This window comes from Bos grunniens, chromosome 25, assembly GCF_055505025.1.
Source record: "Bos grunniens cultivar Pamir isolate PY7600 chromosome 25, Bosgru_T2T1.0, whole genome shotgun sequence".
Classification (NCBI taxonomy): domain Eukaryota; kingdom Metazoa; phylum Chordata; class Mammalia; order Artiodactyla; family Bovidae; genus Bos; species Bos grunniens.
The window spans coordinates 36,434,206-36,450,801 of record NC_141189.1 but is presented as its reverse complement, the minus strand read 5'-3'; the positions used below and the strand labels follow the sequence as shown (position 1 = coordinate 36,450,801).

The 16,596-nt window shown below is 45.9% G+C and overlaps 1 protein-coding gene across 25 annotated transcripts in view; it reads left to right on the top strand.

Moving 5' to 3' along the window:
• RBFOX1 (RNA binding fox-1 homolog 1) overlaps window positions 1–16,596 on the top strand; it is a 2,446,597-nt gene that overhangs the window by 2,288,570 nt on the left and 141,431 nt on the right. For all 25 annotated transcript variants that reach the window (XM_086375894.1, XM_086375900.1, XM_086375889.1 and 22 more), the window contains one exon: window positions 14,566–14,709. In XM_086375894.1, coding sequence (XP_086232020.1) covers window positions 14,566–14,709 — 144 coding nt within the window. The remainder of the gene's footprint in view (window positions 1–14,565; window positions 14,710–16,596) is intronic.

Here is a 16,596-nt window from a genome sequence, read left to right as displayed (position 1 = left end):
CTTTCTCCTTCTTCTCACTGCCTTTGGCTGCTTTCATGGGCGACAGAGGCAGCTGTTGTTCAGTCGTTCAGTTATGTCCGCTCTTTGTCACCCCATGCACTGCAGCACACCAGGCTTCCCTGTCCCTCACTATCTCCTGGAGTTTGCTCAGACTCATGTCCATTGAGTCGACAATGCCATCCATCTATCTCATTCTCTGTCTCTCCCCTTCTCCTCCTGCCCTCAACCTTTCCCAGCATCAGGGTCTTTTCCAATGAATTGGTTCTTCGCATCAGGTGGCCAAAATATTGGAGCTTCAGCCTCAGTCCTTCCAGTGAATATTCAGGGTTGACTTCCTTCAGGATTGACTGGATTGATCTCCTTGCTGTCCCAGGGACTCAACAGAGGCAGATCAGCCATCAATTTACTAAACAGACCTTTAAGGAAAAGTTTGCTCTCTGTCTAGGTAAAGAGCAAACTCTAATGGAGATGCAGGCATGTCTACTTTCAGAGTGCACTTCTTAGTATTTTTATTTCCTAATATATATTTAAACTCCTCCCCATCTACCAGTGCACTAGAAATTAGCCTACTTATGAATAAGATTTGGAACTCAGAAGTAACTGGAACTGTGTCCATTTGCAGAAATCACATACATTATGAGACAAAATTCTTTAGCTCTCAAGTGTCGGAATAGACAGATCCACGTTCACACACACACACACACGCACACACACAACCACATCCACCTATGTCTTGGAAACACATCCACATATGTCTGAGACACTGAGAAAACTCAAGTAGTCCTAGAACAAAACCCTCGGCATGCTTGTCTCTTTGTTTCAAGCATTTATACAAAGAAAGGTCATTAATAAGGCAAATCCAGGGATTTTAGCTGAGATCAGTTTCATCTTAAATTCATCACTCATTTTCTGCAGCCAGATTGTGCTGTCAGCAGTCTTCTTAGGCCTGGGGAATGAACACCATGCACAGGTCTGCCATTTGGTTAAATTAAATACATGTGGGGGAGGAATCTTTGAGGATTTGAAGATTCTTTGCAAAATAGCAACACTTTTTTTCTTTTTAAATCGATGTTTAAGCTGACCTTGATTTCTGAGTGAGACGGAGGATTAAAGACAACACGGGGACTCAGGTGGGATGAGAGGAGAGCCGTAGGAGAGTCTCTCCTGGAGGGGGAGGGTGGGGGTTGCTGTCTCTTTCAGGCTATGTGCTTGCTGGGCTAAAGAAGAAGCCTGATCTTCATGATGCCGTCAAAACAGGAGAAGGCAGAACAGTTTATGCAAGAACTTGACATGCTCCTTGAATCAGTTGGGCCCCGGGATGTCATTAACAGAGGATTCCTGCCTGCTTCTTACCTGGGGATTTATAAAGGTAGAGGTGTGCTGGCATAGTTAGAAACAGCAGGATGGGAAAGGATTGTCATGGAGAACGCATCCGGCTGCCTGTCCTCTGCTCCCTGTGGTTCCCCTGGCTCCTGGAAGAGCCTGAAGTTCAGAGGAAGGATGGGAAGGGGTTCTGAGGCTGTCCAGAAAGCCTAGTGCTCAAGGAGGGGACCCTGCTTATAAGGAGAGTTGGGAGCGTTGAAGACACAGGGCTCTGGGCAACAGTAGAAGTTGAATGGGGGCGGCAGGGGGAAGGTGGCTGATCATGGCTCCAAGTAACCCAAACGTGCTGACCCCTCAGGCCCCACCACCCTCAGCAAAGCCACACATGCGCTCTGGCTGAATGACAGAGAAAGCCCAGCAGTCCACCTGTTTCTCCCCATCGGGAAGCATCTTGTTTCTTTGAATGTCCCTCACCTCCCACATCCTTTTTTCCAATCCCTGCCCCAAAGGACAAGCCCTAACAGGGGAAGAAGAGGGTCCCAGGGTGGACCTCCTCTCACAAGTGCTGGAATAGGAGGGGCGGAGAGGCAGGGAACACGCCCTGCTACTGCAGGTCCATCAGGGCAGGTTTGCAGCACTTGGAAGTGGGTTTGCATCTCATGGACTTTGGAGGTCCTTGAAAGTGGACCTGGCTGTTTTTAATCACCAGGTGATCAGAAAGCTGTCCCATGGTCTTCATGTGCCATTCAGGGGTTTGACCCAGGAAATCAGTCCCACCCACCCTGCCACTGTGCCTCCCATGTAATTACTGAGCATCCCGAAGAAGCTCTGAGCTCTCTGAACTTCAAATTCCTTGATCATAAAATGGGGCCAAACAGTAGAATCTTCTCTGAGTCATCAGGCGATGCAGTGAGCTTAACAGAGTGCCAGTCATTCAACTAATCTTTATCAAATGACTGTCAGGAGTCAGGCACTGTTCTAGCTGTCCATCACCATAATAATTATGTGTGTTAGTTGCTCAGTCATGTCTAACTCTTTGCTAACCCACAGATTATAGCCCCACCCTCTGCCAGGTTCCTCTGTCCTTGGGATTCTCCAGGCAAGAATACTGGAGTGGGTTGCCATTCTCTTCTCCAGGAAGTCTTCCTGACCCAGGGATCAAACACACGTCTCCTGCATTGCAGGCGTGTTCTTTACCGTTTGAGCCACCAGAGAAGTCCTTTAGGGCAAAACACTTTTTCTTATTCCTAGGTATTTGCAGATTCTGCTAAACATTGCTATGGACTGAATTGGTTCTCCCCACCCCTGCCTCCATCCCCTTGCCTCCCACCCAAATTTCTATGTTCAAACCCTAACCCACTGATGTTATTGGGAGGTGGGGGCTTCAGGGAGTTATTGAGTTTAGGTGACATCATGAGGGTGGGATCCTCCTGATTGGATAAGTATCCTTAGAAGAGGAATTGAGAGAGGCCATCCCCTCTCTGGGGCTCCCCAGATTGCATTAGTGGTAAAGAATCCACCTGCTAATGCAGAAGACACAATAGATGCCATGGGTTTGATTTCTGGGTCAGGAAGATCCCCTATAGGAGGAAATAGCCACCACCTCCAGTACTCTTGCCTGGAAAATCACTTGGACAGAGAAGCTACAATCCACGGGGTTGCAAAGAGTTGGGCATGACTGAGTGCACATGTGCTCACCCCCCTCCATTGTATGAGGACATAGCCAGAAGGTGGCAAGCCAGAAAAGAGTGCTCTCACAAGAAACCTAACATGCTGGCACCTTGATCGTGGACTTTGCAGCCTGCAGAAGCATGAGAAATGAGTGTCTGTGGGTTCACCCATCCAGTCTGGGATATTTTGTTACAGCAGCCAGCACTGACTAATACAGACACCTTGGCAACTCATCTCCATTACAGATGTGTGCAGTGCTTGGCCCTTGCATGCTCATCCTATTCTTTCAAAGACCTAAAAAAAAAAACCAAAAGCCAAAATATATTTAGTCGTCCTGTCTCTGTCCTCCAGTCCTTCTCCTTTCCTAGGAATTTCATCATTCTGGCAGAGCACTGAATTTGAGTTGAAAGAAATGTAACATGTTTCTTAATTCTGTGTCACCTGGCTACAGAATCAGCCCAGCTGAATCAGGAAGGAGGCATTAAGTCCATCCAAAGCTGTGTGATTAACTTATTTGTTTGCCTACAGAGCTAAAATGGAAAGAAAAAAAAAAAAGCAGGAAGCCGAGTGAATCCGCACAGGCCCCGTTTTGAAGTTGGATTTCTAGAGAACCCGAGATGAGGGTTTTAATGCACATTCCCTGGGCTTACCACGATTATTACTTTTAATGGAAAATCACTTTGCACCATCTTGCTTCATTTTAAATGGAGAGTGTGTAATATTGTCTAATGCCAGGGTAGGAAGTCGGTTTAGTATGCATGCTTTTCTCACCTCTTCGCTCCTTTCCGTGGTCCTTTGTACACATTCAATATAGTTACATTTTTGCTTAGAACATATATATTTTCCCCCTGAACTTTTCTCGATTGCTTTTTTATCAAGTTTACAAATCAAATCAAATAGGTATATTGCAAAGCTCCAGGATATTATTTTCGGAGCTTATAGTGCAATGTATTGAATTACGCTAGTCTGTGCTCTGGCCCTGCTGTTCTCCATGGATTGAGAGAGAGAGTCTGTGGATCCTCTAAATTCACCCGGCATTCCTGGCTAAATCAAGACTGCTCTTCAGGCTGCGAGAAGAGACAGGCCAAGTGTTCGTAACACAAATCAATTTGGTCCCAAGTACATCGCAGTGGCTACTCAACTATCTCTCCCAGTAATATTGTCAACTTAATCAAATAATACCTCCAAGACACTCAGCTTTTCTCTCAGAGAAATAGCTTGATTGGTGGAGGAGGGAGAAGCAGCTGGCTATTCAAAAGTACACTTTTTATTTATCACCACTGAGAGCCTTGTGTGTGGAGGTGGGGGATGCCCTTAGCAGAGGGAAGATGCTGAATATTCAGTGGGCTGACTGGGAGGTGGGGCAGGGTGGGAAATCTAACTGCCTCAGGGTTGAGTCTTGGATGGTCTCTTTTGATACCTTCATGGCAGAGTGAGAGATGCTCAGCAGGAAAGAAGATGGACCCAGAGAATGTTCCTGGAATGACTCAAAAAGTACCTATTATATAATGTGGGTTTCCCAGGTGGTGCCAGTGGTAAAGAATCCACCTGTCAATGCAGGAGATTCAAGAGATGGCAAGTTTGACCCTTGGGTCCAGGGGGTCTCAGAATTGGACCCAGTTGAGCAACTGACCACACAGTGCATGCTCAGTACCTTGGTCATGTCCGACTCTTTGGGACCCCCTTGGACTGTAGCCCTCCAGGCTCCTCTGTCTGTGGGATTCTCCAGGCAAGAATACTGGAGTGGGTTGCCATGCCCTCCTGCAAGGGATCTTCCCGACCCAGGGATTGAACTTACGTCCCTGTTATCTTTTGCATTGGGGTTCTTTACCACTAGTGCCACCTGGGGAAAGCCCTTTTCCTGTGCTTCTCCTCCCAGAGATCTGGTCATCCCCTGGTATACAGGTGAACTCAGCAGAGAGTCCCTGGGCTGAGAGAGAGGAGACCATGGGCGGCGGGGCCACAATCTGAAAGGCGCGGATTCCTGCATGACCATGCCTGCTCTCTCCAACTGTCGTCCCTGGATTGGTCGATATCAAAATCCAATTTCACCAGGATTAGCCTTGGGTTGCTCAGAGCTATTCATTGACTTAGGAACGATTATAGCAGAGGGAGCCCCACGGTTCTTTATTAAGGTTTTCTTTTTTTTTTTTTTTTTTTAATGGAAGCACTAAGCGATCAGGAGATTAAAGAGCTGGTGGTGTTTTCTTAACATTTATAACCTGCGCTGATATCTGGGGAGTTTGTTTATTAGGAAAAATTCTGAGGCACACATTCTGCCTCCTAATAGAGCCCTCGAACTGGACCAGAGCAGGAGCGGGCTTTGCCGTTCTAATGAGTGTATTTGGGAACCTCTGCCAAGAGCTTCCTGGAAACCTACCTCTGGAGTTAATGGGCTTTGCATCATGTAGGTTCCCTGGTGGCTCAGATGGTAGAGAATCCACCTGCAATGCTGGAGACCTGAGTTCAATCTCTGGGTCAAGAGGATCCCCTGGAGAAGGGAATGGCAACCCATGCCAGTATTCTTGCTTGGAGAATTCCATGGACAGAGGAACCTGGTGGGCTACAGTCTCTGGTGTTGCAAAGAGTCAGACAGGACTGAGGGATGAACACACAGGGTCCTTCAACCTTTCCTGCAATGATGAGGAAGCTGCACTTCAGAGTCACTGACATCCATGGGCCTGAGAAATAAAGAACAAAGCTGATGATTATTAATCCTATTTGTAATAGGATGATGATGATCCCATTTCTTCATGGTGCTTTGATTTCATGACCCTACACTAAAGGATCTAGACAGAGATGCATTTATCATTTTTGTTGTTTAGTCACTAAGTTGCATCTGACTCTTTGGGACCCCATGGACTGCAGCTCACCAGGCTTCCCTGTCCTTCACCATCTCCCAGAGTTTGCTCAAAGTCAGGTCCATTGAGTTGCTTATGCCATCCAACCATCTCATCCTCTGTTGCCCCCTTCTCCTCCTGCCTTCAATCTTTCCCAGCATCAGGGTCTTTTCCAGTGAGTTGGCTCTTCTCATCAGGTGGCCAGAGTATTGGAGCTTCAGCATCAGCTCAGTTCTTCCAAGGAACGTTCAGGGTTTATCATTTTATCCAAATTGAAACTAAGACCCAGAGACATGAAGTCAGGATTCATGCAACTCACTTGTGGCAAAACCAGGTTTGTTCATGTATGCCACAGATATTTACAGAGAACTTACCACGTGTGCTAGGTGAGTGGTTTTAATTGGTGCAGTTTTGCTCCCCCAGGACCTTTGAAGCCTCAAAGAGATTTTCAGTTGTCCTAGCCCCAGAGAAGGCTACTGACATCTAGTGGGTGGAGGTCAGGGATGCTACTGGACATCTTATGGTTCACCAGGTGATCCCCACATCACAGAATTAAGGAACCCCCAGTGCCAACAGTTCTGTTGTAGAGAAACTCTGCTCTAAGAGGTAAGAGGTAAGTGCATAGAGGTTCTGCCTTCCCTGTTCTCATGTACTGTGCATTCTGGTAGAGAAGACAGATGATAGAAATTAACAGAAGCATATAATGCAAAAGCAAGAAGTGATGTGTGCTGTGCAAGAGCAACAGGCATGAAGGGAGGAGATGCTGATGCAGCTGTTTTATTTATTTAGTTTTTACCAAAGGATAGTTGACCCACAGTGTTGTGGGGAGAGAATAATATCCAGACAAGGGGGACAGATAAACAGGTGTGAAGACTAAGGAATGTGCTGAGTGTTGAAGGGAGAGCTAAGGGGCTCGTGAGCAAAACTGGGGAAAACCAGGAGACAGGGATCAAGGCAGCATCTCCTAGACCAGGGTGAGGGTCTGGCCTGGAAGGTTCTGGGAGGGACAACACCCCAGCCATTCTGCCTACACCGCTAACATCCGTACTCATCTCAATTTCCTTCTATCTCTGAGCAAGTGGAACAGTATTAATTTGCTTGGTTTTTAAGTTCCACCTTCTGATCTTCCAGACGTGGTTACAAGGTACATTTCTAATTCAGCTGGGTCTCACTTTAGAGCCAAAGTGACTTTAAAAAAATCAGACACGGATAAATCAAGAGTTCTTCTTTCAATGATTAATTCCCACTAAGCTTTGACATGCACCAGCCTTAGGGAATGTAATCGCAAACCTGGTAGATCCTGCCTTTCAAAAAGACATGTTCTAGATGGTTCCTTCTGTTAGTAAGTCTTGTAGCTTTTTCACATTGTTTTATTTTTATCTTTAGAAATCTCACCCTGTGCTTTTGCCATAGGCTTTAGTGGACTCCTCAGGGATGCTTGTCCATCTGTGTGAGGAACCTGCAGGCAGGTCTTCATCTTTCAAGTGCTGGTGGCCTTTCTGGAGGCTTCAGCCCAGCTGAAGGTCATCACTGCATTCAGGGGCAAGTACAGAAAGGGGTCTTGGAGCCTGTGTTTGAAGGGAAGGCTCAAATCTCTTCTCATTTTGCTGTTCAGTTCAGTTTAGTCACTCAGTCATGTCCAACTCTTTGTGACCCCGTGGACTGCAGCAGGCTGGGCCTCCCTGTCCATCACCAATTCCCAGAGTTTACTCAAACTCACTGAGTCGTGATGCCATCCAATCATCTCATCCTCTGTCATCCCCTTCTCCTCCTGCCTTCAGTCTTTCCCAGCATCAGGGTCTTTTCAAATGAGTCAGTTCTTCACATCAGGTGGCCAAAGTATTTAGTCATAAATCATGTCTGACTTTTGCAATCCCATGTACTGTAGCCCTCCAGGCTCCTCTGTCCGTGAGATTTCCCAGGCAAGAATACTGGAGTGGGTTGCCATTTCCTTCTTCAGGGGATCTTCCTCACCCAGGGATCAAACCCACGTCTCCTGCATTGACAGGCAGATTCTTTACTATTGAGCCATCTGAGAAGTGAGAACTCATCAGAGTGACCAGTGTGATGGCTGAGAACCCGGGGACAGCTCTAGTGGGGGCATTCTCCCTTCTTCTGCATCTGGGTTGAGGCCAACTGTTTTGAAAGCCTCATACCACCAGGACTGGTTAAAAAGTGCAACCGTTCCTTGATAATTCTTGATAACAGTTACTCATTTTCCAAGCATTTCCCATCTGTTTGCTTAGCAGGGGACTTCGTGGGTTGAACGAAGGCCTTCAAATATGTGTCTGTGTTCTGACCTTCGTAAACCTGGGGATGTGACCTTATTTGGAAAAAAAATAAAATAAAAGGTCTTTACAGATGCAATTAGGTTAAGGATCTCAAGCCTAGATCAGCCTCAATTTAGTGTGAGCTCTAAATCCAGTGTCCTTAATGTCCTTATAAGAAGAAAAAAGGCCGAGGGAGACTTGAATCTCAGACACTCAGAGGGAAGAAAGCCAAACAGAGATGAGAGACTCTAGCAGTGCAGCTCAGGCGAGCCAAGAAACCACCAGTGGCTGGAAGAACAAGGAAGGACGTCCTCCTGGGAGTCTCTGGCCAGAGCGGGACCCTGAGGGCATCTTCACTGAACTTTTCTGGCCCTTGCCACTGAGAGAGAATCGATTTCTGTTGCTTTAAGTCACTACGTTTTTGGTAATTTCTTAGGAGACTAATAGAGGGATATGAAACCCTGAGTATGTGCTGAATATGTTTTCCCTGAAAGTTCCCAGCAAAAAGGAAACCTCACAGCCTGAAATACTCAAGATGAGGGGTCATTAAGGGTCATTCCCTTAGCTCTGACCCCTCGCGAGATCGAGGCTTTGTCGCAGCTTCTTTTGTTTGCCTTGTGCTCCATATGGTCCTCATCACATCGCAACATACAAGTGAGCACGCTCAATCTTCTAGATTGCTTCCTTATGCTTCTTTGTCAGCCTCTGGATACTGATACCCTCCCTCTTCCCTTTCCTTTTCCATTCCTCTGTTGTTGTTGCGTCGCTAAGTCATGTCCAACTCTTTGCAACACCATGGACTGCAGACCACCAGGCTCGTCTGTCCTGTGAGATTCTCCAGGCAAGAATCCTGGAGTGGGTTGCCATTTCCTTCTGCAGGGGATCTTCCCAACCCAGGGATCGAAGCCATGTCGCATGAAGGCAGCTTCTTTTACCACTGAGCCACCAGAGAAGCTCCCGACGATGTCTGAAATAACTTTTTGGTTTAGTTTTTTCTTTTTTCCGTGTTATCTTTAAAAATTACTTTTAACACACAGGTATGCGGCACAGCCGTTTCTGAGCATTTTTTGTATTTGTGCCCAGCGCGCAGTGATCAATTGAGCGTTGCGTGTTTTTATCAAAGGAAACAACACAAAGATTTCTCCAAAGTCCTGTTTGACTAAAGATGATTAATTTAAATTTTCACATGAGCAGCATAATGCTATTAATCATTTAATATGTTTAATCGTAATCTCTGTAATTCCTAATTAGGTTTATTAAACTGAAACATCCAGCAGTTACACACAAATCCAAATCTTAAGTTTCCTTCTTGGGAGGAGAAGGAGCAGGTTTTCATTTGCATTTAAAGAGCAACTTCTGACTGAAGGGGAAAAGTGGCTTGAAGGCCTAAGAACTACCCTGCTGCTTCTGCAAACTGAAGAGTCTTGTGTTTGAGCAGTAGGACCCCCAACCCCTCGGAAAGTGACAGTCTCATGCTTCAAGGTCATTTCCGTCTCGTGGGTGTGTCTCCAGACCTCATATTGTGCACGTGTGTGTGCTCAATTGCTTAGTCCTGTCTGAATCTTTGTGGCCCCATGGACAAAGGCGCCTGGCGGGCTACAGCTCCTCTGTCCATGGGATTCTCCAGGCAAGAATATTAGAATGGGTTGCTAGTTCCTCCTCCAGGGGATCTTCTTAACTCAGGTTATTGAACCCACGTCTCTTGTGTCTCCTGCATCAGCAGGCAGATTCTTTACCATTGCACCACCTAGGAAGCCCCAGGAAGACCCGGCACAGCCAAAAACTATAAATAAATATATAAATATCCAGTTTACAAGTGTCGAAGTTGTAATATCGTTCTTCCTCTCACTTGGGGGTAGCAAAGGAGACGGTTCACTCATTCATTCATTCGTTTCTTCCTTTACTCCTAACGCATTCACCCATTCAGTCGGTGAGTCAGCCAGCCAGGAGGCAGACATTTGTCATTTGTCTAGCATGGCTCAGCCTGTGTCTCATGCTGGTCATGTCACCACGCTGCTATGGTCCTTAAGGAAAAATTGTATCCTCTTGATCTACCTGTAGGGTTCTTTAGGTCCACCCCCTGCCTCCCTCTGCTGGGTCCTCTCCCACCCTTACTTCATGCACGCTCCCTCTGACCAGTGACATGGAGGTCTGCCTGTAGTCCCAATCTCAAAGGGGTGCCAGTGAGGTGTGAGTTAAAGTGAGATCCTAGTGCCCTGCCCAGGAAGTGAGCTGGGTAGCCTGGATGAAAACCACGAATCCTAGCCACTAGTTCCCCAGGGGCTAGAGGCTGGAAGCAAAATTCACCGGGCCCTTGCCCCATTGAAAAATGCATTTCTCAAGGAGGCAAAAACTATAGAAAGAGGTACAAAATTTATGATTAGAGACACAGCACAACCAAGTTGGAGAGCACACAGAGAAGCAGTTTGTTAAGACAGAAGCAAGGCAGAGACACACACCCAAAGGGAAAGGGTGTCAGCATCCCCCTAATGAGGAAGCGTGCATTAAAGAGGCAGTTAAGTCATTTATGTAGGGCATTTCTGCCAGATCTTTGTTTACCTACATGCTCAGTCGCCTCAATCGTGTCCGACTTTTTGTGACCCTGTGGAGTATAGAGCCCGCCAGACTCCTGAGTCCATGGGATTCTCTAGGCAAGAGAATCTCATGGCCTTCTCCAGGAGATATTCCCACCCCAGGGATCGAACACCTGCATTGCAATCAGATACTTAACTGCTGAGCCATTGGGGAAGCCCAGATCTTTGTTTACCTTTGGCCAATTATCTCATTTCTTTTCCCACTCCTGACCTGCCCTAGGACCCTCCCCAACATGCCTGTGAAACTTTTTCCCAAGATGGATTTTTCCCAGAGGCCAGTGCGGGGCAGGGGTGGTGAGGGGTGCTTGGCATCATATATTATAGGGTGGTGCCCCCTCCATTTTGACCTCCAAGGAGCCTTTCTGGGCATGTGTAGTGTCTCCCTTGCCCCAAGGATGGAAAATATATGACCTCTTGATCCTTTACTCAAATTGGGTTTCATCCCTCTCTGTCCTTGCCATAGCTGTTAATATCCTCAGGAGACAAAGTTTGGCTATTTACCCTGTTTCTATTGCTGTTTTCTATTTCAAAGTGCACACAGGAGGCTGATTGTAAATATCTAGCCTGGAGCCCACCTGCCCCCTTCCTCAGGAAATGTAAAAAGGAGGCTAGTTGTACATGCCTAGCTTGGAGCCTGTCTGTCTCCTGCCTCAGTCCCCTAAATCCAGAATTCACCTCTCTGCATCTTGGTACATACTTTGCTCACCACTGGTGCAGCGCCACCTTTTCTCTTAGACATGTCCTGGTAAAAATGTAACCTCCAGACTCAGCAAGCCTGAGGAACGACCAGCCATACGGTGTGTCCCTGATTTAGAGTGACTCAACCCCCTGAGGGTCACTCTGACCCCTCTTAATAGTCTGTCTAACCATTGTCTTTTCTGCCTCTTTCTCTTCTGCTAAGCTAGACACTGTGTATGCTTCGGGGGATGAACTTACGTGCTTCGTGGATAGTAGTTGCTCAGGAAAGATGTGTTTACCAAGCAAATGGGAACCTTCTCTTCATATTTCCTTAATGAGGCTTTTTACACCTCTCCTTTGACATTTTTAGGGCTTCCCTGGTGGCTCAGCTGGTAAAGAATCCGCCTGCAATGCAGGAGACCTGGATTCGATCCCTGGGTTGGGAGCATCTCCTGGAGAAGGGAACAGCTACCCACTTGAGTATTCTGGCCTGGAGAACTCCATGGACTATTCCATGGGGTCGCAAAGAGGCGGACACAACTGAGCGACTTTTTCACTCTCACTTTGACATTTTTGGTAAAAATCACCATCATTCTAAAAAATGCCTTGCCTTCCACTTATTGATTGTGTCTTGTGCTGGGAACAGTGGCATGATGCCTCATGTGTTATGGTGTTTGGTCATCACAGAGCCTTATATGGTATGCACCATTGTTATTGTCTAACTCAATGGATATAAATTTGCACAAACTCTGGGAGACAGTGGAGGACAGAGGAGTCTGGGATCAGCGGTCCATGGGGTCCCAAAGAGTCAGACATGACTTAGCGACTGAACAACAGCATTGTTACTACTCATTTTTCAGGGTAGAGAACTATCACCAGCCTTTTTATTAGATCCAGCAGCATTAGGAATATAACCAAGTGTATTATCTTCTTGACACAACCCTTGGAAGTTGAAGAAAGTATCTGGTAGGGCTTTGGATACCAAAGAAGCTTGGAAGTGTAGTACGCCAGCTACCAGAATGTCTTACCTTACAAATACAATTCAGTGTGTGTTAGGAAGGAAATTTCAGTGAAACCTGTCGATAAGGACAAGGGTTGATGAGAAAGTCACTGATTATGTCCATGTCATTAGTTTTGTCCCAGTTATATGCTTCTAGATTGCTTGTAAGTAAAAGCAGAGACATTACTTTGCCAACAAAGGTCCATCTAGTCAAGGCTATGGTTTACCCAGTGGTCATGTATGGATGTGAGAGGTGGATTGTGAAGAAAGCTGAGTGCCGAAGAATTGATGCTTTTGAACTGTGGTGTTGGAGAAGACTCTTGAGAGTCCCTTGGACTGCAAGGAGATCCAACCAGTCCATTCTAAAGGAGATCAGTCCTGGGTGTTCTTTGGAAGGAATGATGCTAAAGCTGAAACTCCAGTACTTTGGCCACCTGATGGGAAGAGTTGACTCATTGGAAAAGACTCTGATGCTGGGAGGGATTGGGGGCAGGAGGAGAAGGGGACAACAGAGGATGAGATGGCTGGATGGCATCACCGACTTGATGGACGTGAGTGTGAGTGAACTCCGGCAGTTGTTGATGGACAGGGAGGCCTGGCATGCTGCAATTCATGGGGTCGCAAAGAGTCAGATAGAACTGAGCGACTGAACTGAACTGAACTGAACGAGCGGACGATTTCTCCTTCATAAGCTTGATGGCCTTTTTCATGGGTTTTCCATCATGTTTTAGCGAAGTAGACATTTCATTTGAATGGTGTCTACTGCCACCTAGAGGCAGTACATGCTAATTGCAGAGAAAGCATCTAGAAGCATCTCTGAAATGTTAAAACTCCAGAACTGAGCATATGGAAGTGGCCTAGATGATTGAATCAAATGTTACTGTGACTTTTCTCCTGGTTCCTGCCTCAATGGGGGTATCATTGTTATATCATGTTATCCGGGCTTTTCCTTGGAGGATGGGACTGAGTAGGAGGCAGAGTAACAAACTATACCAGTAATGTAACATTGTCAACACCAACTTGGGTCAATATAACTTTCTAACATAGGCGCTCTATGTCTTCATTGTCCAACAAGGAAGCCACAGCCATGTCTGGCCACTGAGCACTCAAAAATGTGGCTACTGTGAGGAAGGGACTGAATTTCCCATTTGATTTAATTTTAATTCATTTCCGTTTAAAGAGCCACATGGGGTCAACTGTCATGAACAGCACAGGTCTGCAAAATCAAGAAAGGAAAAATTAAAACCTTGAAAAAATTTAAGTCCATCAGATGGTTACTTGGACTTCAGAATACCAAACAGCCTTTTCAAATGTTTTATGAGATTTACTAATGTTTTTATCTGTACAGCCTTGGCAATTAGGTAGGCATATTTTAAGATTTTGAACAGCCTGGATGAAAGAAGGAGTCTCCTTTCTAGATGAAGCTTTCTCTAATTACCTACTGAAACTCCCTGCCCCCCAGTTCCAGCGAGTCCTTGCCCTTACTTTATCCCCTTCCCTCTTATCTCCATCCTCCAGCTCTGTATTTCTTGAGTTTATTGTCTAGTTCTTCCCCCATAAGAATTAGATCCATGATAGTAAGGATCTCTGCTCCTTTGCTCGTGGCTGAATCCTGGATCTGTGATGGGCACTCAGTGGTCTTTCAATAAATCTTTGCTGGATGAATGAATGATTCAGCAGTTTCTTCCTGCATTATTCCTTTGTTCTGGCATTTTTCTACCATTTTGAGGAAGCAAAAGCACACTGGATATATGTGGAATCTAGAACAAATGGTATAGATGAACCTATTTGCAAAGCAGGAATAGGGACACAGAGGTAGAGAACAAATTGTATGCATACCAAGGGGGGATGGTGTGGGCGTGGGGTGAATTGGGAGATTGGAATTGACATATATGCACTATTGATGCTCTGCATCGTAATACACTATTGATGCTATGCATAACCTAGATAACTAATGAGAACCTACTGTATAGCTCAGGGAACTCTACTCAGCGCTCTGTGGTGACCTAAATGGGAAGGAAATCCTAAAAAGTGGGGATATATGTATATGTATAACTGATTTACTTTGTTGTACAGTAGAAACTAACACGACACTAAAGCTACTGTACGCCTATATATATATATATATATTTATGAAAAGCACGTTCAGGTCCACTCTGAGCCTCTTTGCTTTGCTCTTGTTCTTTTAGCAGACAGATGACGCGGCACCCACAGATGGCCAGCCCCAGACACAGCCTTCTGAAAACACGGAAAACAAGTCCCAGCCCAAGAGGCTGCATGTCTCCAACATCCCCTTCCGGTTCCGGGATCCGGACCTCCGACAAATGTTTGGTGTAAGTACTGCCTTTCTTCTCCTCTGCAGTGGCCGCTCCGGGGTCCCCAGAGTCCTCCCCTCCTCATGTAATTTCTTGGTATTCATAATACAAAGTGAGCAGGGGTGGGGGGAAGGCATTTTAGATCCTATCTGAGGGTATTCTTTGGCCAGGATCTCCATGATTTTAGGATAAACTTTTCTGCTGTGTTCACCATGTTTGCACTTGGACCAACGGTACTTCTTCAAGTTAGTAACTTGAATGTCGAATGGAAAATAGGCTCCCAGGTGCTTGAAACAAGCTCATTGCTGATCCCCTGTCAAGAGCCTGGGGACCCATGTGACAGCTAACATAGTTATGGGTCATCTTGGTTTTTCTCGCTACAGTGGTTGCCAAATTATTGGGAAGAGTGACTCATAACATATTTCTGCAGACCTTGCTCTTTCCCGGGTACTGAGCATCTATATCTCAGAGGTGATCGTAGAGAATAATTAGTTCTGCATAAAGCCTTGTTAAAACAAAACCACTGCAGATTTCAGAGTCTGACTTGTATCCTGCCATATATGTTCTTCTGGAATCTGTGGTGAGGATTCAGAGATTTAACTTAAAGATTATATGCCACAAATGACAGTCTTGCTCAAGCACCAGGATGGAACAGGGAGCAAGACAGAAGACACCACCAACCCAGAGAGAAGAAATGGTAGAGTCACTTGACTGGGGGACATTGTGACCCTGATTCTCTTTTGGAATGACCTTTGCACCATCCACCTTGGGAAGGGATGAGCTTGCCATCTCTTTGGGCTCAGTTCCACCAAAGGACAAAGCTATGACAGCTTGGATATCATTCATTTTTTACAAATAGAGTCACAGTCCCTTTGTCTATGTCAGCCCAGCGTTGGTGGGAAATGTCTGTGGATTCAATGAACAAAATTACATTCTTAACACTCAACTTAGAGTAAAAGTTGGCTGCCCAGAGAGTCCCCTTCTAAGAGCTTCTGGATGGGTGCAGAGATGACAAAAGGAATAAGAAGAGGCTCAACTTTCCAAGTCTAGGTCTGGGCCAGGTAGAGCTCATTCTCCGTATGAAAACACCAGCTCTGTGTCATCATTCCGCAATGGTGGGGTGAATGCACATGTTTTCTTTAGCATGCATGATGTTTATCAAGTATGCATTGGACACAAAAGCCAACGAAGTGTCATAGCTAAGATACCCAGGCCTGAATCCTGACATTTCAGTGGAAAAGGTCAGCTTGTGCTCTTTTATCTCTCTCATTTGGTAATAACCTTGAGTTGAGCCTCTAACTCTTGCAGAGCAGACATACCCTCGGGCAATTTCAGGTCAAAGATGACTTTGAAAAGTGCAGAGCATTCGGAGTTAAAGTCGAGGTTAAGTGTGTGTGAAGTGAGGAGACCAGGTTTGAATGACGGGCAGCCTGAGGAATTAGATCGCTTTTGTCAGGTCTGGTTCGAAAGTCATCTCGCTCTTCAATCTGTCTTAACTCATCAAGTGTCACTGGGATGTTGACTTGGAATTTGGTCCTCTTAATGACCATCCTGTGCTCTTTTCGGGTGTCACTCATTGCGGTAGACCCGAACTCCCACCCCTGAGGATGGCTGTGTGCTCTCTGTTCTTCTTGATTACCTTGAAAGTGACCAGAGGGCTCCACTGCAAAGGTATTCAAAATATTCAGAGCTAGATGCCAAAAACGGATCCTACTTGCATGAATATTCGAACCTGTCTGTTCTTACTGGGCGGTACAGGAGAGGTGGTAGAGAGCAAAGTCTTGCCAAAATCGGTCGTGCTACCAGTTGTCAAACCTTGATCAGAATCTACTAGTTTCAGAGCCACTGTTTGTAAAAGTCAGAATTTTCAAGCAACTGACAAGATGTCAATTTGACAAGGTGATA